The sequence below is a fragment of the Aspergillus clavatus genome, genomic scaffold, assembly GCF_000002715.2.
Source record: "Aspergillus clavatus NRRL 1 1099423829805 genomic scaffold, whole genome shotgun sequence".
In the NCBI taxonomy this organism is placed as follows: domain Eukaryota; kingdom Fungi; phylum Ascomycota; class Eurotiomycetes; order Eurotiales; family Aspergillaceae; genus Aspergillus; species Aspergillus clavatus.
Genome location: NW_001517094.1, coordinates 1,150,279 through 1,171,509, shown reverse-complemented (window position 1 = coordinate 1,171,509; position 21,231 = coordinate 1,150,279). Strand labels below are relative to the sequence as shown.

The 21,231-nt window shown below is 50.6% G+C and overlaps 9 protein-coding genes across 9 annotated transcripts, besides 5 other annotated features; 6 read left to right on the top strand and 3 right to left on the bottom strand.

Moving 5' to 3' along the window:
* Positions 1-385: 385 nt before the first annotated feature.
* ACLA_022020 (DUF1754 domain-containing protein) lies at positions 386-926 on the bottom strand (the record flags this gene model as incomplete). Its single annotated transcript, XM_001268913.1, has 3 exons — positions 386-407; positions 486-583; positions 648-926. The coding sequence occupies 3 exons, from the start codon at positions 924-926 to the stop codon at positions 386-388; spliced, it is 399 nt and encodes a 132-aa protein (XP_001268914.1).
* Positions 927-1,677: 751 nt separating this feature from the next.
* On the top strand, positions 1,678-2,973 carry ACLA_022010 (uncharacterized protein; the record flags this gene model as incomplete). Its single annotated transcript, XM_001268912.1, has 2 exons — positions 1,678-1,937; positions 2,352-2,973. The coding sequence occupies 2 exons, from the start codon at positions 1,678-1,680 to the stop codon at positions 2,971-2,973; spliced, it is 882 nt and encodes a 293-aa protein (XP_001268913.1).
* Positions 1,995-2,099: a microsatellite.
* Positions 2,887-2,910: a microsatellite.
* Positions 2,974-3,080: 107 nt separating the features above from the next.
* Positions 3,081-4,346, bottom strand: ACLA_022000 (serine/threonine-protein phosphatase 2A activator; the record flags this gene model as incomplete). The annotated part of the gene is made up of 1 exon (XM_001268911.1): positions 3,081-4,346. One exon carries the CDS (start codon positions 4,344-4,346, stop codon positions 3,081-3,083), a length of 1,266 nt encoding a protein of 421 aa, XP_001268912.1.
* A 700-nt stretch (positions 4,347-5,046) lies between these two features.
* Positions 5,047-5,875, top strand: ACLA_021990 (uncharacterized protein; the record flags this gene model as incomplete). The annotated part of the gene is made up of 2 exons (XM_001268910.1): positions 5,047-5,377; positions 5,460-5,875. 2 exons carry the CDS (start codon positions 5,047-5,049, stop codon positions 5,873-5,875), a joined length of 747 nt encoding a protein of 248 aa, XP_001268911.1.
* A 4,808-nt stretch (positions 5,876-10,683) lies between these two features.
* Positions 10,684-10,720: a microsatellite.
* Positions 10,688-10,720: a microsatellite.
* Positions 10,721-11,312: 592 nt separating this feature from the next.
* On the top strand, positions 11,313-14,084 carry ACLA_021980 (putative cell wall proline rich protein; the record flags this gene model as incomplete). Its single annotated transcript, XM_001268909.1, has 1 exon — positions 11,313-14,084. The coding sequence occupies one exon, from the start codon at positions 11,313-11,315 to the stop codon at positions 14,082-14,084; it is 2,772 nt and encodes a 923-aa protein (XP_001268910.1).
* A 920-nt stretch (positions 14,085-15,004) lies between these two features.
* On the top strand, positions 15,005-16,378 carry ACLA_021970 (25S rRNA (uracil2843-N3)-methyltransferase; the record flags this gene model as incomplete). The annotated part of the gene is made up of 1 exon (XM_001268908.1): positions 15,005-16,378. One exon carries the CDS (start codon positions 15,005-15,007, stop codon positions 16,376-16,378), a length of 1,374 nt encoding a protein of 457 aa, XP_001268909.1.
* A 317-nt stretch (positions 16,379-16,695) lies between these two features.
* Positions 16,696-17,599, bottom strand: phb1 (prohibitin subunit PHB1; the record flags this gene model as incomplete). The annotated part of the gene is made up of 2 exons (XM_001268907.1): positions 16,696-17,214; positions 17,276-17,599. 2 exons carry the CDS (start codon positions 17,597-17,599, stop codon positions 16,696-16,698), a joined length of 843 nt encoding a protein of 280 aa, XP_001268908.1.
* Positions 17,600-17,872: 273 nt separating this feature from the next.
* On the top strand, positions 17,873-18,620 carry ACLA_021950 (ubiquinol--cytochrome-c reductase subunit 8; the record flags this gene model as incomplete). The annotated part of the gene is made up of 4 exons (XM_001268906.1): positions 17,873-17,904; positions 18,080-18,105; positions 18,299-18,476; positions 18,563-18,620. 4 exons carry the CDS (start codon positions 17,873-17,875, stop codon positions 18,618-18,620), a joined length of 294 nt encoding a protein of 97 aa, XP_001268907.1.
* Positions 18,621-19,619: 999 nt separating this feature from the next.
* On the top strand, positions 19,620-21,088 carry ACLA_021940 (spermidine synthase; the record flags this gene model as incomplete). Its single annotated transcript, XM_001268905.1, has 5 exons — positions 19,620-19,650; positions 19,890-20,070; positions 20,139-20,286; positions 20,349-20,589; positions 20,808-21,088. 5 exons carry the CDS (start codon positions 19,620-19,622, stop codon positions 21,086-21,088), a joined length of 882 nt encoding a protein of 293 aa, XP_001268906.1.
* Positions 20,651-20,693: a repeat region.
* Positions 21,089-21,231: the final 143 nt, after the last annotated feature.

The window sequence follows — 21,231 nt, the reverse complement described above, 5'->3', positions numbered from 1 at the left end:
ATGGGATCTATCGGGAGCTTCCGCCATCTATGGACATATCATAATGGCACGATCGTATAGCTTCCGCAAAATGTGACTCTCATAAGCAATAGTGAGGCGACGACAGGGATGCGGTATCCCACGTTTCATAGTTCAGGCCGCGTAGCTCGCCAGCAATCCCGGGTTGCGAACGATACCATGTCATATGATGTACAACAACAGCATGCAAGCACTATTGTCTTGGACATTGGCCTATCCTAGTCCGAGAAACATTGAAACCAGATATTGGAAACTCTACCCCATAGTCGTAGGAGAAATTACATTAATTTGAAGCCATGGATAAATAGTAGAAGAATATATGCATAAAATGAATAGGGGAAAAAAAACAAAACAAAAAAGACTATGTCTATCCTGGTCCAATCTTCGGCCTATACCATATCACGTCAGTCTCTTGCTCCAATGCATCACAACATCCAAAACCCAAAGGGCAGAAAAACAGGACATACATATCATGATGCTCACTCAACCTACTGAGATACTTATTCAACTCCTCCACCCGCTCCTTGTGAGTCTTGACGCCCTCGCGCTTCAAACGTTCCAGGAGCTATGAAACAATCACCCCATCAGCGTCCCATCCTTTAAAAAAAGTAGATGTAGATTATACATACCCGCTTCTTCCTCGCCTCCTCGTACTTCCGCTCCGCCTCCGTCTTCCCTACCCCGGCGGCGTCATACTCACCGCTGTGCTGCTCCTCGCTGCGACTGCGGCTGCGCTGCTCAGCGTCCTCGGACGTAGCCGCTGCCGCCGGTGACGCGAGAGCCTCCGTGTCGACGTTCTTGGCCTTCTTCTTCTTCTTTTTCTTGTCTACTCGGCCATCGCTCGTTTTGAGGCCCTTGAGTTTGAGTTTGCCGCCCCCGCCGGCGGCGTATTCGTCGCCAGGGGCCATTTGAGTGGGTGGGGTGCCGTAGTGTGAGGACCTTGCTTTTTTTTTTTTTTTCTCTTTCTTTTTGTTTCCCCCTTTTTTTTTCCTGCCTGTTTAGTCTGAAGGTGTTTGGGGGGGAGGGTCTGATCTGTTTGGTTTTACGGAGTACTTCGTGGGGTTTTGGCTGGGTGATGGGCGTTGTATGGGTGGGTGTAGATGGGAGGTCATGTGATTTGGATTGTTTTGAGTTTAGCGTATTTTGGGCTGTAGTATACAATAGTGATGGTCTTTTCGAAGCTCTCTAATAGGTAATGGGGTTGAAGAGGTTGCAATGTTCCTGAAAAGTAGGGTCTGAGACTGTCAGGCTTGAGCAGGAATGGGTATGGGAGTATACTCTGTAGATTATTTCGAATACACATGTATCCATATTTGCCATCCCTTTGTTCTCTGAGAAGGACTCCACGCTGCGGTTATGTGTCATGTCTGGACTCTGGAGCCTCTGCCTTGTCGACATCCATATCAACATGACGGATAAAAATACCTAGGCTTTGTTTCCATGCTGACTTTTTCCAGGCACGCATCTCATTGTTTGTTCCAAATTAGGGTAAAAGGAACCCCCCCCACCCACCATCCCCTTTCTCCTTTCATACCACCTTGATAGTCCTTTGAAACCAAAAGATGCATCCAAGCATGTCTCTAATACTTACATATGTATATGCCCCTTATTTATGAATAATCTTCATCTCCAACCCATTCTACCATTCCCAAATACACCATGTCACAATCTCCCTCCAACAGCAGCAGCAACAGCAACGGCGAAGACAACTCTCTCCCCCAAACCAGCCCATCGACATGGTACGTCCACATCCCTCTATCCCCCAGCTACGCACACTGCAACATCATCCTCTTCGACGCCCTCTGCGCCGCCCTGCAGGCGGGCCGGTACCAGATCTCCTCGTCGCCGGAGACTACGCGCGGTTTCGTGATTGAGGTTCGGGGGCGGTATACGCGGCCCGAGGCGATCTGGAGGGCAGCGTATGGGATTGCGCAACGGCGGTTGGAGTTTTGGCGGATGGCGAGGGAGATGAGCGGTGGTGTTAGGGTTGGGGTTGGGGTGGAGAGGGGGTTGGGGAGGTTGAAGATTGGGAATGGAGGAGAGGTTTAGGAAAGGGTGAGCTTGTGTGTGGGGTGGTGGTTTGCTGGAGGGGAAGGGGAGGAGTGGTTGTTTATTTGATTCTTTTTTTTTGGTGTGATTGAGGTGATATCCGGTCTGGGGGGAGATGGGGGTTGGGGGTTGAGATAGGCAGAGAAGAAGGCTTGGATATGTATGATGCCATTGTCTGGTGTGCTTTTGTCTAGTTGATGTCTTATACTGCGATAAAGCAGTTATTGAGGACAAGAGCATTGCCACCTTTCAAAAGTCTAGAACATGCATGCTCTTCTTCCAAGGTCTCTCACCTTCTCTCTGAATATTAACGATGAAAGCCCGTTGTACACTTTCAAGCTCTCCCACTCAGAGCCTCTCTCACTGCTGGCAGACACCATTTCCAACCATCAGATGGATGTCTCACTTCCAGACTATAAGACTCAGCATGAAGTCCTCTGTACCCCAGCATCACCAGCATCATCAACCAAAATGGGCCTCATCGAATTCCTCCAATGCCTCCGGGGCCCCAAACCCACCGGACACACCTGGTACGTCTACTTCCCCCTGCACGGAAACCCCGTAACCAAAAGCGAGATTTTCGAGACTGCGCGCCAGGAGCTGCGCGACAAACAGATCACACTGCGGGCGTCGAGACTTGGAGCCCCCGAGGACGGGATGCTGATGCAGGTCGTCGTGACGGAGAATACAGAAGAGGAGGTGCTCACGGCCGTGAGCGCGGTGATTGACCGTCAGTTGCAGGATGCGCGATTGTCACTTGAGCGGATCTTGCAGGTTGATAATGACAGGAGGGCCTATAATCGGGTTGCTAATCTGGAGAGGGAGGCGAGGGAGGCGAGGGAGTTGGGGAAGGGCGATAAGAAAGAGCGAATTAGTGTTCTCATTGTTGGACTATTCTGTGGGTAGGTTTCTTGAACCCTGAGAACCTTTTTTTTTAATGATTTTATTGATTATATTAACACGCTTGATCATTTCAGTCGTGCCAACAACTCATTGTAGAATAAGTTCTTTGGCTAATCGAATGGGATGGGTCGCAGACCTGATCCCCCGATTCGTTTCCGCATCTCAGCTCCCGCAGCCACAGTACTCGGCACTTTGATGCCGCAGCAGTCTCCAAAATAATCCGTGTGTCGAGCATGGGGATTTCCATCCCCATGGTCGTGAAGCTCCTCCGCCTCGGTGTCACCCGTGCGCTCTCCCATACTGGGATCCGCCAGGAGCAAGCTGCCAAAGAGAAAATGCTGCATGATGGGCAGTTTGCCCAGAACCTCTTTGATGAACATCTTCTTCATTCCTCCTTCGATCTTCAGCCAGTTCTTGGCGCCGGAGATGTCATCCAGCATGGGACTGTGCCACCGGAGGCCCTTGACTGTCTTCACACTGTCCACCCACCGCACTTGATCGAGGTAGATATATCTGTCCCCTTCTTCATCCAATATCGCCGTGTTGTGGATGCCCAGCGGTGTGATATATGGGTGGTCCACCAGCTGAGCTGCTCCAAACAGGAACGGCAGAAAATGGTAATCGTCCAGGCCCCACACGCCGTGGGAGCCAGCGGGTTCTAGATAATAAGTAGCTTGAACATCGCGCATGAGATGCATATAGCTCAGATAGACCCTGAAGACAATCATGCGAAAATCTGCAGTCGATAACATCTGCATCTGGCGAAGACACAATAGCCACATCATGAAATTCAGCTCATGTCCTGAGCCATAGTCTAAACGGTCTCTTGATCCCAGGGAGTGAATCAGATATGAAGATATCTCAGCTATCGCATCTTCATTTTGTAACCCAAGAATGTCTTTATGCCATGATGTGCTCTGCGCAGCCACATCGTCAAACAGATCCCGAAAAGCAGGATTGCCGAACCTTGAACCGCCCTGGTCAATCGACGGATGTTTGTCAAGAAGCTCTCGAATCCGATCTACCACGGAAAGAATTTTCGAGACATTGGCAGAGGCAGGCTGATCCTTGCAGTCTGTGACCGCATGCCCTCGCACGGAATCAGAAAGACCAAAGATGAAACCAACGATCAGCGTATAGGTCGGCGATGCGAGAAACGTCTCGTGGTCTTTGCGCGAGAGAATGCGCCGAACAGGTCGCATGTATTGATGGGATGATAGGTTTGGCGGGTTAGGAAGACGAGGGGTCACAGGAGCAGGCTCTCGTGACGAGAGACCAGATTGAGACTTGCGACTCACTCGGAGCTCGGACAGCTTCTTGGACAAATCGACCTTCGGTCCTGAGCCTGCAGGAGAGGTAGTCACGGGAGAAGTCATCTTACAATAAGATTCAGAGTAGGGGCCTCGTCGTTTGATCCGATGCTGAACCTATGTGTGCTGCAAGTGATATGGCTTGAATCAGTTGACGGCCCGACAACGAAATAGAGTGGTATCTTCGGGCGGCAGATCGACGCTCCAGATACCCACCGCCTACCCCTCGTAGTAATATGACGACATGGATACTCACAGTTTAGCGCCATCCCGTATCACCATGTGATTAGCCAAGGCGCTAACCTAAAACGGCTAGGAAGGTCTGTCGGCTGGCGCGTGATGTTTCTCTGGGTGAGACAAGACGAGCAGAAAGAGGCAGATGGAAGAACGAGGTTAGCAGTGGGAAGTCTCAGAAATTGCAGAGACCGACTACGAACTATCTACAGAACGCTAATCCAACTCTCTCTACAGTCTACATACAATCTTCATCTTATCGTTTCCCCACCAGCCGTGGTTGATGTGAAACTCAAAAGGACAATCTCGCCAGAATTAACATCAGGCAACTGACGGAGTACTTAGCACTTCAGAAGCGGAAGAAGCAAAAAAAGAAACGCGTTGGGTCAGACTGGTCTACTGCTGAGTGCTGACCCTGACGATTTAGCGAGCACGCCATCTCCAACACTTCTGATTTGATTGAATCCCACGCCAAAGTGGCCACCGACAGAGGACTCGCACACAACCCGTCGTCCATCTTCCCGATCCGAACATGTCTCTTTTGAACTCACAGGATCGGACTACCACGACCCCCGACCGTGGTCAGCCTCAGTTGACGAACAGGACTGGCTTGGTTGTAAACAATGGAGATGCAACACGGCAACATCCCGATCAGACGGAGGGCATGAGAGCCGGGGACTCGGCACCTGGCAACGGCCATCCGAAGAATCCGATACAGCAAAATCCAGGGAATGAAAGTCAGCAGAATAACCAGTCTGGCCCACAAGAGCCTCATTCAACGTGGTATAGTCGACTTGCGGAGAAGTATGGTAGTTTAGAACTAGAAAACAAGGGAAGCGTTGCACGAGATCATCTTGCATTAGGTGTGCCCCCTCCCACGTCCAAACCGCTTTCTTCATCGAGTTTGTATCAGTCATTGACAATGTGCATGGATGTAATGTATAGAGCGTACATTTCTCGCCTGGCTGAGGACGTCGTTAGCCTTCGCTTCCGTTGGTATTGCAGTGACACAGCTCTTCCGTCTCAACGCCGGCTCCACGCAAACGACCGAAATCACCTCCCAGGCCTTTCCTCCGCTTCTATCTCCTCCATTTTATGATCCTGCACAATTAGGAGTAACGTCCGCATCACAACGACTGCGAAATGTCGGCAAACCGCTCGGTACCACGTTCATAGGCATTGCTATCCTCATTCTGCTGATTGGGTTTCATCGCTACTTCGAGAGTCAGCACTGGATTTTGCAGGGTAAATTTGCAGCCAGCCGTGGGAGTATTGCTCTTATTTCGCTTGTTGCTGGCGCTTTGATCGTAACGTCTTTGGTTGTTATACTTGCTGTTTCTCCGGGTGCTGTTGAGACGTAACGGGGGAAGAGTCCACGAAACGTGCCGCATTCTTTCTTCCGCGGCGGGAGTTCTATTGTACATGGAATTTGCCCACGGGTTGCATTTACGACTGTCATCATGATCTGCTTTTTTCTTCCTCTCTCTTCCTTTTTTCTTGTACCCTATCCCTCATTAGAGACAGCGCTGATCTCAGAGGTGGAAGATTCGCTTGAATATAGATGAGAAAGATCTAGCCTAAGTCAGGCCCTTGAGAAGTTACAATTTTATGGCTTAGAGTACCGAATGAAGTAAGACGCCCTCGTATCTGGGAGGATGCTATCCCCTATCTGAGCATGGACCAGATGTGGGGTTCTGACTGAACTATGTTTGTTTTAAAACCACGATACATGCTCATATTGGACCTGGACGAATACAATGACCGACTTGATGATTGTCCTCGTATAGCCCACCCCCCAAGATCTTTGCCCAGGTGGTATGGTCCATTTTTTTACCTGCAAATCGAAGGAGTTGAATAGTCAACTTCCTCTCCGGCCACGATGGCTGGACGGGCTGAGCTATCGAGCATCCTCCTATACCAACTTGCTTGCAAAGATCCAGCAAGAATCGTATTCCTTGAATGACGATGGTGGTCCACCGTCAGAAATGATCACCATGTACACCTGAGTTGGTCCGTAGTAAAGGGGGAAATATGCCTCTCGCCTCTCGTCATTTCAATCCGTTATCTCCAGTAGAAAGACGGCTAATAGGGTCCTCCACTATAGAGAGGCAACACAATCCCCAGCTGATTATTTGGGGGGTATGCGTCGGGTCCGATTTCTTTTGGGTATCTAGCCCTGGGTTCCATGACAGTGCCATCACTGTATGTGCTTTAGGAAGCAGAGCAATGTAGCTCAGAACACTTTGTGTGTTCAGCGTGAGGGCCTGCCATTCACAGCACGCTCTAGCCATCATAGAGCGTGTTCTACGGGACGTCTGTTTAAAACTGTTTTATTTTTCTTATACCTTAGTGATGACTGTGGCATTACGAGCACATGATTGCATTGTGGATTTGAACTTTGTCGCGTGACCAGCAGTCTATCTTCGTCCGGTGCCCACTAGGCTCGGACGGACGGGTATATAGATACCTGTGGCACCGTCATAGCCATCGGCATACCAGCATCGCTTTTCTGCGAATCGATCCAGCGACTGATGGGCACTGGAGTCCATGGTGGCGCCCGATGCCTCTCAGTAATCCGGAACATGTACAACCCTCTCGAAGTCGGACATATAGACCGTCACCAAGAACGTCAAGGGCCCCATCTGTAGCATATCTGTGGCATACGCAGCTGGCCACCCATTCGTTGCAGATTGCCCAGGCGCACCCATCGTCTACCAACATCGAAATCCAGGTGGCCAATTTTTGCGAACACGCCCTAGTCACTGGGGAAGAGAACGGACCGGGTCATGAAGCGGATCTAGATCAGTGCCATTCAACCAGCCCAACGAGGACATCGTCGTCTACGGAGGTGTGGTGCAAAAGTATAGGTCAGTCACGTGATATTGTACATATCATTTCTGAATGCTAATTGGCTGTAGGTATGTGGGTCTACCGGATACTTTTGCACCACACCTCTGTAGATAGTCTAGCATTAGTTTTGGACGACACATAGCCCCGCATGAAGGGACAACCAAGAACCCGACATGCCGGCGGGCGAAATGACTGGCTCGATGCATCCGGCGTCTCCCTGGCGGAACCTGCGTTGGGTGTCCGTCAGCTCGCAGGAGAACAGGACTGCCCTGGGCTCCTGGCGCAGAGGCATGGGGCTGGCTGGCAAGACAGATGCATGTTGCAAACTTTAAGTACCTGATAAGCAAAATCTGTACGGAGTACAGACCGCAAAGAGTCAGGTAGCAGCCTTCGTATCCCAGGGAGAGCCGAGGAACAATCCCAACCAACGGCTGCAGTGAACCGAGACTGTAGGGCTGACATCACGATCGGATTTCGCCGGTTCGGGCGTCAGCTGTGGTTGTCCAGCTCTGACTGGATCACTGGACGTTGTCTGGATGAGCCACTTTCCATGATTTTCGGTAGAACCGGAAAATCGTTTTTATCTCGATCACCGAGTGGATCGAAATCAACCACATCCATGATCCAAGTTCCAACTCCACGAACAGGCAGCGATGTCCCGTTAACGTTAACCATGGTTCGGCCATTCAATGTCTCTGATTCCTTGGTCAGCCGAATCCAACAATAGCTTTGACAGTGATACTTCCATGATAGTTGTTCGGGACATTGTTCTCAACTTCTCGATGTTCCAGGTTTTTTTTCTTCTCTCGCGAAGACAGTTCAAGTGAGACAGTGATGATCTATCAAGACCCTTGCATGAACGTGGCTGGTGGTGATATCCCCATCCACTATTGTATTGTATTGTAAGAATGCATACAGAATGGAATACAGAAATAGCATTGGATCATTCGGAGGTGGAAAATAGGTACGGAGTACTACCTACTAGGTACCTAGTATTCTACCTACTGTGTACTCCATAAATTGTCTCAATATGCGAGTTAAGCGCCGATACTACCCAGGGGGGGGGGAGGAGTGAACTGGACTGCCTGTACTTACTTACTGTAGTCTACTACTTACCGAAGAGAACAAACCAGGATCTGATGCAAGAGAACAGAACAGGTACACCTGTGAACAGTCAATCTGCATCGAAATCAGTACTCCGGAACCAACTTCGAGAATATCCATATTTTGCTTTGTTCCTGAAATAGAGCTGGGTAGTTCAATAATCCGTTCATCCAATAACGATCTGACAGCGCTATCTGGAAATGAAACACATGGGCAACTCGAACTAATAATCCCCTCCTAGCGTCAGGAGAGTTCGTTGCTCAACATTATTATTCTATGGTGGATTATCACTCAACAAAATGGATCCATGCTTCATACGGTGTACTGTGTAGATACTCACTAAAGACTAGACAGCACTAACCTAGATAGATAGTGTCAGCACTCAGCATTCAGCAGTGAGCCTGGAAATAGCAGCAACCAATCGACCTGGTCCGTGTCTCAAACCATGCGCCATTGCTGACAGGGGGGTTCGAATTGGTGCGGTCTATCCGTGCTCCGTAGATACTCCGTAGTCCATCCGGAGAAGCTGAAAGTCTGAAACAAAGACAGACAACGCAAAAGAATCGTCCGAGGAATGTGTCAAACTGTCAATTGTCCATGGTCGACTCCATACTCCGTAGGCGCTCATAGCCTCACACTCCACTTGCCAATGCCAACAACAACGAAGGACGTGAAAGCTGGAGGCTGACTGAAGGAGTCCATGCCTATGTTGGTAACCTGGTATCTTTGACGATTGATGTTGGGGGCCTTGGAGCTTTTTTAGGGAATGCTGGTCCATGATCCATCCGGTATTTCAGGTTTAATTTGCCGACAGAGGCCTGCTCATTGATAAGCGACTCAAGCAGTGGCTAAGAGCTTTAGCCTTGAGATTGATATTCTTGAGATGCAGAAAAAGGAAAAGTTGAAACTCAAGAGAGAGGATGTTGAAATCCTTCTCTATGATCTATGAGAATGTTGTGCTCTGTTACTATTCTATGTCTTCATGGCTGGCCTCCAAAACAGGCATCCTTCTATCAGGATTTACTTTGGTGTTATATCTTGTAAAATACACTTAAGCCACGCAAGTTTACTGCTAGGCTACTTTCGCTTAGTAAATCCTGGCTAGCGGTGGCACTTGGCCGATTTTGCGAAAGACAGCAAGATTTCCATCATTTGCAGAATCTGCAATTCTGATTGGGTGCCATATTCAGGAACGGGCATTTAATTCTGCTGATGCCTGGAGACTTTTCTCCGAATGGAGCCGGGCTGGGAAATCAATATTAATCAACCTGATTGTCATTGAACATCCAAATTTACACTGACTATCATGAGATGAGTAGGTTGCATTCTTTTGAGTTTATTCGGACTAGTGATCTTATTTCAAATGAGATCTGTTATATGATGATTACTTCATGAGAGATACAGAGTCACATAGGGTATTTGTTTTATTATCTTATCCCTTTCACTAGGTTTCCAGTCCGTATTTCCCCAGTGGCAAGTGGCAAGGTGGCAGGGCAGGGTCCATGACGCTTTTATTCTCTAACCTTCCAGTGAGAATGAAGAACAGTTCTTGGATGACACTTACATCTCGCTATCTTATTTCTCCCATCTTTTTTCTTTCTTTCTTTGTTTTTTTTTCCCCCATTGTCTGGACTTGGGCCTTGGAGCTCATGCATCTTCTATTCCATGAGACTAGGAACGTAACTCCATGCTCCAAACAGCAACATGGATCGAGATATTCAGCGTACCTGAATGGATTAATGCGTCAATATCGATAATTAGTTAGGCTAAGTACTATTAATCAATCAACTATCCATGTTGTTGAAGAATTAGGACCAGGTACCTCGTAGTACCTAAATCAATTAATACCACAGAATTATTAAATTAACCTGTTCGGTACTGTAATATAGTAGTTCGTCCCTTTCATGGCACGCCGTCATTGGCTGGGTGAGGCGGGTAATACCGCGTACTGGGCCGGTCTGGTCAGGTACCATCGCGCTAAGGTAACTTACTAACCGTCCTTGGGCCCCCTCGGCTCCACTGTCATCAGCACGTTGACCAATCAGCCCCTGTTGCCCTCCACACTTTTGCTTTTTCTGAGTTTCTCCTCCTCTGGGCTGTCTTGCTTGCTCAATAATGCCCTGGGCTGCTCTCTTCTCGCTCTCCCCGTCATTATTATTCCACTTGCAAATCAGCCTTTCCTCCCTCTTTCCTGGGTTAACTTCGACTTCTTTACTCCTCTTCTTCTTCTTCTTCTTCTTCTCTTCCTTCTTACTGACCTTTCTTCGCCAACTAACCTTTTTTTTTTTTTTTGCTTCACATCCTTCTCCTCTCTCTCTTTCTTTCGCTCTTCTCTTTCCTTCTCCTCCTCCCCCTCGACCTCTCTACTCTTCGTTTCGAGACTCGCTCTGGCCCGTTCTTGTGGCCGTCCGCTCCTTATCCAACCAACATTTCCAGATTCGCGCTGCAAATTGGAAACTCCAGTCCAGTCAACGTCGAACGATTCATTCATATTGCCTCAACACTGCCATCAACTGTTGGATATCCTAGTGCAGCGTCGGGCATATTTCTCGATCTCAATTCTCCGCCTTCTTCTCCACCTGTTTTAATTCTCCTTATCCCGCAATTGTCCCAGCGTCGTATTTGGTTCGCCTCTAAGAATTCGGCTCAACGCTTTCGATGGTCTCGTTGCAAAGGTGAAGGCCTCCAGACATCGTCGGGCTTTCCAATTACTGTAGGAAAGTCACTTTGGTCTGGAGGTCCCTGTGCGTCTGGATCAACATCAACTGTCGATTTCATTTCTTCCTTGGAGTTGGTCGTGTAATCAGCTTTGAACGGGCAGGTCATATTTGCCCTCTGCTAATCATGGCGTCCATCTCTCTGCCCTTGCCGCCTCACGCCCCTACCGCATTTCCTCAACACATTGATTCACCTGGCCAATCTTACAGCCGACATAGCCGGCGCAATCTAACCATGTCGACTCCCCTTCCCAATCCGCCATTTGTCTTCCCCGCTCGTGAGCCAGACGATACGAGTGCTCAGCCTTCAGTAGTTCCTGAAACACATCACAGGGCCCCTCTACCACTACCAGCTTTTTCCTTCAACCCCGGATCTACCAGTACCACACAACCTCCGGTACCAGCAATTCCTCCGAATCGGGCGGGCGGGCACCGTCGACGATGCAGTGAGTTGATTGGGGGAGATAAGCTCGTCACCTCGGGGGCAGCGGAGGGCGTTCAGACTAGTGACGAAAGTCCGCTGCCAGCTCCTGCCAACCTTCCTACCCCCGGGCCTGGCTTCAGTGCTGGAGGACATGGACGGCGCCATCATGCTCACCGACGATCGGCAGCTATCTCTGGCGTAGATCTTGCTGCTATCACGAAAGCGCTTGAGTCAAAACCAGTGGGAAGTGCTCCACCGACACCGGCTGACTCGAAGCGTGAAAATGGTGTGCATGAGCTGGCCCGCCCTGTTTCTTACTCTGCAACCGCCTTGAACCGACCTACACCCCCTGCCTCTCCTCGAATCTCTATAACAGGAAGCTCACCGCTTCGAGCCAAGTCTGAGTCTCCGGACCGTCTTTCTGCAACTGGACTTCCGTATTCACCTGTCATAAGGCAAGGCTCTTCTGGAAGCATACCGATCTCCGAACCGCAGATAACCACCAGAAATATCGAAAAGACTGGTACGGCCGGGTTTCTTTACAACAATGAGCAGGCCTCTACTGCAAACGGAAGTATCACACCGAGACCGAAGACTGCCGACGCCCTCTTAATGTTCGACCTAAATGCAACTGCTGTCAATCATGATATTTCATCGTTGAAGCGGCCCACATCTGCGGCAGGACACACTCGTTTCCACAAAAGCCTGTCGTCTGGAATTCTTGATGCGACCACGGGCCGGAAGAACCGGGTTAGCGATGACTATCATCTTACAGACTCGTCTAGGCGCTCATCCTCTGATGACTTGAATTCAAGCTCGTCTGATGATGAACATCCCGGGTCAGACGAAGCCCATGCTTCAAAGAAGAGTCGATTAAAGGCCAAAAAGAGACAGAAGAAGGTCCGGTCCTGGGCGGGGGCCATTCTGACTCGAGGCAAGGGTAAGCGGCATCAGTCGAAGAAGGAAACTTTAGAAGCAGATTCTGCCGTTGTGCCACCGGTCATTACCCGCACCAATTCGGATCTTGGTTCTGGCTTGGATGTTGACTTTGACGACGATACTATTGTTGTTATCCGTACCCCAACCAATCCAAACGCCCCGGATTCGGGTCGTTTCCCCTCCGAGGTCGAAGCACAACCGTCGTTCGAAAATTCCTGGAAACCAAGGAGTTTCTACGAGCAAGGCTCACAGGACGATGCCCTCAGCCCTGTCATCGACTTGGATGCAGCTCTCGGTCCCTTCAACACTCCTGATATGCGCGCCGGAAAGGGTGCCGGCAATGGATTTTCCGCGGTGTCTAGACGGATGTACAGTGGTGGGCGACGGGGTGAATTTGTCGGCCCCGAAATGCGCTATCATCGTCGTGCTGAAAGCGCGCCTGAGATGCCTCCCTTTGATCGGAGTTTTCTGAACAATCGGCTGGCTAATTCCTCTTCTCTGGAAGTTCCCGATGTGTTCTACGAAGAAGAAGAAGATGCGTTCTTAGCAGCCACAACTGAATCGCCCCAGGATGGCCGTGAAACAGTGTCTGATATGTTGCTCAACTCATCAAATGACAACTCTGACCAGCAAACTGTTGGCAGTCGGGACACCGACGATACCATGATTCGACCTACTGCAAATGTTGAACCCAAGTCACAGCAAGCTGGGCTTGGAATTTCCAGCAACGAGTTGTGCGAAGGAACGATTGCCAACACCTCTTTTGACCGCCAGGAGATGCAGAACAAACCTGAAATGGTTGCGCAAGAAATAGCTGTGGACCACCTTCGCAATGCGAACAATCCTTTTGGCAGTCCTGGAAATCCAGTGGAAAGCCTTCAGCAGGAGAGCTGGCCGAACAAAGCACCAATCCCACTTAGCCCCGAAATCTCCCCTCGATTCCTGCCCGCTGACAGCCGGCCGGCGACATCGCCACTCGAACTCACCGGCAATATCCCCCAATTCTCTTTACAAAGCACCTGCTTTCTGTCAAACTCCTCTTTTCCATCTCCCGATTTCACCCTTTCTTCATCTGATGCTCCACGCTCAATAACAACATCGTCGACGACCGACCGGAACTTCTCCAACCCATCATATAATCCCTCTGTGGACCTACCTCATGCGTCTATGGAAGATGTGCCGTCATTGACCAGCAGTGCGTCGACCACGACCAACACTCTCGGCCGGTTCTCGGGGACATTCTTCCATCGGTCCCGCCCTTCCACTGACCGCTCCGCTTCTTTTTCTGCTGCGGTTCACCGTCGCAGCAGCCATGCTCGTAGCCAGAAAAGGTCGAGCCTGGCTAGTTTGTCCAAGCTGGTCGGCGGTCCCAACGGTGAGAGGAGCAAGCTCAGCATTGAAGAAAAGCCACCAAGTGATGCTCCCGAGAAGACCAAGAAGAAGGGCCGCCGGCTCAGTCGTCTCATGCACTTCTGGAGGACCAACGAGAAGGAAAAGCTGACCGAGGATGTTGTTCGAGAAGAACAGCGGTCATGAACATCCAGGTCACTTTCAACGATTCCCCTTTATTCTTGTACATATTCATCCGCATTATGAACGATTCGATCGGCATGGTCTCTGCAGGTCTATCCATTGCTGGCCTCTTTTGCTTGTTTCCCCCTTGTTTGTTCCTTCTTATTCTTTCGAGATCACTGACGAATCTCTTTTCTCGACATGTTATTTTCAGCGTAAGAGTGTGATGCTCTGGTTTTACTTCTTGTCTCTCGTTGATGTTTGATTGCTGTCCGCTTGTTCCCGAGTGTGGTCAATCTTGTTGCATTTACTTCACCTACTTCTTGACAGTCCTTTTCAGCCTCCATTTCTCTTCTCTTCCTTTTCCTTCTTGCTCCCCATCTCTAATCTTCTGGCGGTCATATGTGAATTTGCCAACATAGCTGCTTTTATTGCGGTGGCCGGTTTGAACAGGTGTTACTGGCTTTCATCTTCATTTCTTATCCGATGACGGATCTGCCTGGTCGGCTTTTTTCGATGTCTTTGGTGTTTAGTTTACATGTGTGAGGCGACATGTCCATGAGACTACCATAGATGTTAGTATCAAATTGATACGATTCAATGTCGAAAGTTTTAAGATAAATATGAGTGTCGTCGTCCGAGGACAGTCTACACTGCACCACTTTGTATGATGGTCTCCAGCATTAGATGGAAACTTGTCGTTGTGCTAGCTATGTATTTAGATGTCGAATCCATATCGTCCTTCATCGGCATTGTCAAGTTTAACACTGATTTCCTCATAGTCTTTTCTTTCCTCGAAACTTTGCTTGGATGTAGCTTATCGTTCAGCGGGTGGAGTCCCCAGAAAAAATATACTACGTATGTATGGAGAAAAACCAAAAAAACCTCAAACCACCAACAGAGAAAGCTCTATAACCCAACAAACCAAAAAATAAAAAATAAAAATGGCACCACCAAGATTAGGGGCCGGTAAAAAGCCCACCGCAAAGAGCCAGCAGGGCCGCGACGACAACAAGAAGCGACAGGCCCCGAACAAACAACCCCAGCGCAACCAAGCAGACACCAACACCGACACCAACCCAGACGCCAGTAACAAGATCGACCTCTCCGCCACCATCCCGCTTCCCCTCCAACAGCTCCTCCTCAACGTCTTCAAGTCCGCCCTACTAACAACAGAGGCACAAGACCGGAGAAATGACACTGAGAACGCCAGCAACGAGCCAAGCCAGGACACCGCACCCGCGCAGCTAGATATCAAGACCCTCGTGCAGACCATCAAGTCGCATCTGTACAACCGCGACTTCGACTCGGCGTTCACGGACGCGAGCGATGATCTGCTGCGCGCGTATGCCCTGCGCTGGAGCGCGTCCAGGGCCCTCGGGTACGCCGGCGTCTTCAAGTCGGTGCTAAGGGTGCTTTTTCCGGACTTGAGTTCGGCAACGGCTGCGGGCGCGGCCGCAGGCACAGGCACGGACCATGTCGTTTGTATAGGCGGCGGGGCTGGCGCCGAGATCACGGCGCTGGCGGCTGTCTGGCGCGATCTGAATGCGGGGAGCGAGGGGGATGCGACGGGGCTTGCGGGTGCTGTCGCTGGGGTCTCGCTAGAGGGTGAGGGGATGGGCGTGGAGGGTGCTTCTTCCGGTGTGTCTGCGCCGCGGCTTAAGGTTACGACTGTCGATATTGCGGACTGGTCGAGCGTGGTGGATCGGCTGGCGCGAACGTTTCGGTCGGCTGCGGTGCCGGCTTCGAAGGCGTGTCCGGCGCCGTTGCAGCGGGATGAGGCGGGCGATTTCGTTGTTGGCTTCAGGCGCGCCGATGTGCTTTCGTTATCGGAGGGGGAGCTAGGGGAGATCTTGCACCCTGATGCAGAGAGAGGAGGGAGTGGGAGTGGGAGTGAGGCACCTGTCCAAACGGTCATGGTCACGCTCATGTTCACCTTGAACGAGCTCTTCTCGACTTCCATGGCGAAGACTACGGCGTTCTTACTCCGCATGACGGATCTGCTGCGACCCGGCACCGTACTCCTGGTTGTGGATAGTCCCGGGAGCTATTCGACGCTGACGCTGGGGAAGGCTGCGAAGAAGGATGCGGACACTGCGGGAGATGCGACAGGCGCACAGGAGCGGCGCTATCCCATGAAGTTTCTGCTGGATCATACGCTGCTTTCGGTTGCGGTGGGCAGATGGGAGAAGATTTATTCGCAGGATTCGCGGTGGTGGAGGAGGGATGCGGCACGGCTGCGGTATTACGTTGGTGAAGGGGCGGGTCTGGAGGATATGCGATTCCAGGTTCATGTGTATCGTAGGTTAGGTGACTGAATGGGAGAGAGACGGGAGACGTTAGGATGAGATCGGAAGGGAGCTAGGCTAGGAAAGATACCACTTTGCGATATACTGTTGGGGAAATCCAGCAGGACAGAGGATAGAGAGGAATGGATATACTATTGCTACAGATAAATTATGAGAAAAGAGAATTCAGGTACAACCATACAACATCAGTTCGCCGGGAGATCATGCAAGCCTAAATCCCCATCCCGTTGGAATAAATGAGATTGAAATTCAAACGAAAGCCACATCCAGTGACAGCCCTTCTTGCTCTGTTTTCTTCATTGGTGCAAGTTTTCTCTTCCCTTGCCCTAGTTTCTCAAACCCAGCAGAAGGCTCGTGCCCTTGCCGCCCTCCTTGCCATCGCTGCCTGGCAGGTACGTGACGTTGGGGTTGCTCGCCAGCGTCTGGGCGATTTCCTTGGTGGCATCGATCCGACGGATCTCAATGAGACCGCTGCCCGCCCGAGCGACGGCCTTGCTGATGATATCGGCACTCTCAGCTTCACCCTCGGCACGGATAACGTTGGCCTGACGCTCCTGCTCGGCTCTCTCGACGATGAACCGGGCCCGCTCGGCGTCCTGCTGTGCGATCTGCTTCTGCTCGACGGCCCGCGTGAACTCCTTTCCGAAGGTCATGTGTGTAATGGAGACGTCTTCCAGAGCGATGTTGAACTGTGCGGCGCGCTTCAGCAGGTCGGTGCGGATGCGGTTCGATACAGCCTCTCGTTGTGTGATGAGCTCGGCGGCGTCAAACTGGGCGACGATGGCTTTGAGGACTTCGTTGCCGATCGAGGGGAGGACACGCTCATCGTAGTCGGTACCGTATTTCTTGACGATTAGCATTAGCATACATCGAATTACACATCCTTCTGGACAAGGATCAGCTTACCTGATAGATAACCGGCAGCTTCGGGACATCTGGACGATGAAGCACTCGCAGGGTCAAGCTGACCATCTGCAAGTCCTTACTGCCCGTAGTGGTGGAGATGTTGCGAGGCTTGGTGCGGACATCGTAGACAATAGCCTTCTGCAACCAGGGAATAAGGAAATGCGTGCCCTCGTTGATCACCTTCTCCTGGACACCAGACAGTCGGTCGAAGATGACCGCCCGTGTACCACCGCGGACATCGTAGATGGAGGCGTTGAAGATCATGGCGCCGGTGGCCACGGGGATGGCGAGCCGGTAGAGATTGTACAGTCCGTTAGCCGCCATGATGGATGAGAATAGATGTGATGGATGAGGTGGAAGCGGTTCGTTCTGGCGTCGATTAACTGCTCTCTGGACTGTCCTTGTCATTTGATGATGTCGGGCTTTTCGCATGCTGTCCCGATGCGGCCTAGCGCCGGACGCAGGGCCAAACCTCCAACTTCGCCGTTTTGGCCCGACTCGACCTCGTCTCTCTTTCTGCTGCTACTCTCGCCCTGTGCTGCTCGTCCACGCATTCTCTTTTACGTTTGTTTTTCGATCGTCTTGACTACAGTCACAATGGGTGGTCATCTGAATCCTAAGACCGGAGTGTGAGTTTCCCTCAATCGCGGCGTCAGGCGGCTCTGATATCCCTGGTATCCGTGGGCGGTTATATCCATCCTCATACCGGGGACAAAGCAGCCCTGTGCTCGCTGCCTCCCGATTCTTCATGCAATTGAGGATCTGCTATATGGCCGCATGTGCTGACACTATGGTTTTTTGTAGTTACATCGGCGACTGGGGTGACCTTGGTAGGTCTATGAACCCAATATGATTATATGAACGCTTTACCTGGATCGCGCATCGAAGATGACCTACTGGTTATTTGAGTTCAATGCATACTCGAGCCCCTGGAAAATTGATTTACACTATTTCCCTGATCATAGGGAAGCGATAGGCTCGTTATTTGCGGATGCTGATATTGTAATTTTGCGCTGTCTCTAGGCTGCCCGACTCCCCAGCGCATTACCACCTACTCTCTGTCTGCCAACCGTCAGCGCCCCCTGGCCGGTGCCTTCAACGCTGCCATCTTCAACACCTTCCGTAGATTCAGACACCAGGTCCTCTACGTCGTTCCTCCTTTTGTTGCCGCTTACGCCGCTATGAACTGGGCCATTGAGAGGTATGCGTCTTCTTCAGCCTACATCCCTCCCCAAAAAACCACTCGATCGATCGTGGCTCATCTGCTAATGCGTTGTTTTTGTCTAGAAACGAGTACCTCAACTCCAAGCCTGGTCGTCTCACCGAGGGTGGTGGTGATGAATAAATGGATCGCATTCCCAGCTAATTACGAAAAGTGACATGTGCGGGTATGGCTCTTGAGCTAATGGCGGGTGTGATTCTTGTGATTGCAATGTACAGTAACTAGAAAGCAATCAATTGTTCTTGTCTGTCTGAATTCAGTTCTGTTGCCGAAAGTGGTTGTAGGCTCAGCTTCTTCGGCGATGTCTACCTATATTCTGAGTAACACCTACACCAATCAAAGGCCTTGATTCTATGGAATCGACCTCTATTAAGTATAGTTCTAGATGTAGATGATGTTGAGAGCAACAGATGATGCTCAACTATCTCCCTAGTCCCTACACGCTACATGGCAGTACCTGAAGAACACCAGACAGATTTGATATGGCCTTTAGAAGATCTCCTATTGGTTGAACGGGTTCTGCTTCCTTATGTAATCTTTTTGTCTACTCCCGCTACTACTAGTACTGGGGTATCTACACAGTACGAGCAAGCTCAAGATACACTTCCCAAGTTCCCGTTTATCCTCTGAGAGTGACAGCATCCCAGGTGAACAAGAGAGTATGGATAGGCATGATACAAGGCAGTGAGGGCCACTATCTGGCTTCCAGCAACGCTATCTAGTACTAGATACGGTGGTGGTCAACAAATCGCACTTCGTAGATACTACACAATAGACAAAGACCCCACAATGCCCAGGGATTTCTCACTTTCTCTTCTACTACTGGACTAGCACGGAGTTGTATCTATTACCTAGATCACCTTGAGGTCATACAGCCCGAAAAATTAGCAGAATCGGGCAAAAGAAGTGAGAAGAAAAAAAAAAAAAAATCCCACACCACCAATATCAGGCAGTCAGGCATCCAGGCACCCAGGCCAGCTCCCCCACTTCCGCATGCGCTTCTTCTGCTTTTCTTCGCTTTTCTCATCGCCGTCTTCTCTTCCTTCTCCTCTACGTTCATCGTCTTCTCTGCTTCGTCTCCGTGCTCTTCCTCCTCGTCGACGTCCTTTTCACTCCATCACCATGTCCGAGATCACTCACCCCACTATCAAGGGTATGTACAGTCTTTCCTCCGTCTTCATGTCTCTATCAACATCAGCATCAAGCCCCTCCCATCAGTTTTTCCAACTACCCCGCTCCGCTCTACATCGCATGTATTTCATCAACGATATGCTCTTGGTACTCAATGAGCTCTAAACAAGCATTAATTGTGCTGTCATACTGTTTTTCTGTGGCTCTGGTGATTTCTTTCTTATAAGGTTACCCTGCTAACATCACTTCCTCGCCCCTCAGATGGCTGGTTCTCCGAGCAGTCGGGCATGTGGCCCGGCCAGGCCATGAACCTCAAGGTGAACCAGATCCTGCACCACGAGAAGTCCAAGTACCAGGATGTCCTCGTCTTCGAGAGCACCGACTATGGTACCGTTCTCGTTCTCGACAACGTCATCCAGTGCACCGAGCGTGATGAGTTCTCGTATGTTTACACGCCCCTCATGATCTTCTCCCAATGGATTCTGATGATGCGCTTTCGAATGACCACAGGTACCAGGAGATGATCACCCACCTGGCCATGAACTCCCACCCCAACCCCAAGAAGGTTCTGGTTATCGGTGGTGGTGACGGTGGTGTCCTCCGTGAGGTCGTCAAGCACGAGACCGTCGAGGAGGCCATCCTCTGCGATATCGATGAGGTATATAACACCATACTTTTAATTCCTCCCTTGCATCCCGCTTCAGAACTAACACTCTCCAGGCTGTCATCCGTGTCTCCAAGAAGTACCTCCCCGGCATGAGCATCGGCTTCCAGCACCCCAACGTCAAGGTCCACGTCGGCGATGGTTTCCAGTTCCTCAAGGAGCGCCGCAACGAGTTCGACGTCATCATCACCGACAGCTCTGACCCCGAGGGTCCCGCCGAGAGCCTCTTCCAGAAGCCCTACTTCGAGCTTCTCCGTGACGCTCTTCGCGAAGGAGGTGTCATCACCACACAAGGTTGTTCGTCGCCTTTCCTTTATCCCTTTTGCCCTCTATCATAATCTCCTCTCCCACCCGAATTTCTCTTCCCCCTTCGTTCCCTCCCTCCCTCCCCCTCTCTCTCTTAAATAATTTTTTTGTTCTTTTGCTTGTTAAGATCATGAAGCTAACCAGTATGCGTCCCAAATCACCGACCCCCCGCACGGGATCGGTTTGGGTTCGTGTTTCCCTCGCTATAGCCGAGAACCAATGGCTTCACCTTCCTCTCATCACCGACCTCAAGAAGTCGTGCAAGGAGGTCTTCCCCGTCGCCGAATACGCCTACACCACCATCCCTACCTACCCCTCCGGCCAGATCGGCTTCATGGTCTGCTGCAAGGATGCCACCCGCAACGTCCGCGAGCCCGTCCGCTCTTGGTCCCGCGAGGAGGAGGAGCGTCTCTGCCGCTACTACAACCAGGACATCCACCGTGCCAGCTTCGTCCTGCCCAACTTTGCCCGCAAGGCTCTGGATGCGTAAATTCCAAAAAATCATGAATCGCATATAAACTAATCTGAAATGAAAATGATATCAATTCACGTGCACTTTGATGTTTATATTTTTAGAGCCTTCCTTGGTGGCCTGTATGGACTGTATTCTGAGTAAATTGGTCTCACATAGAT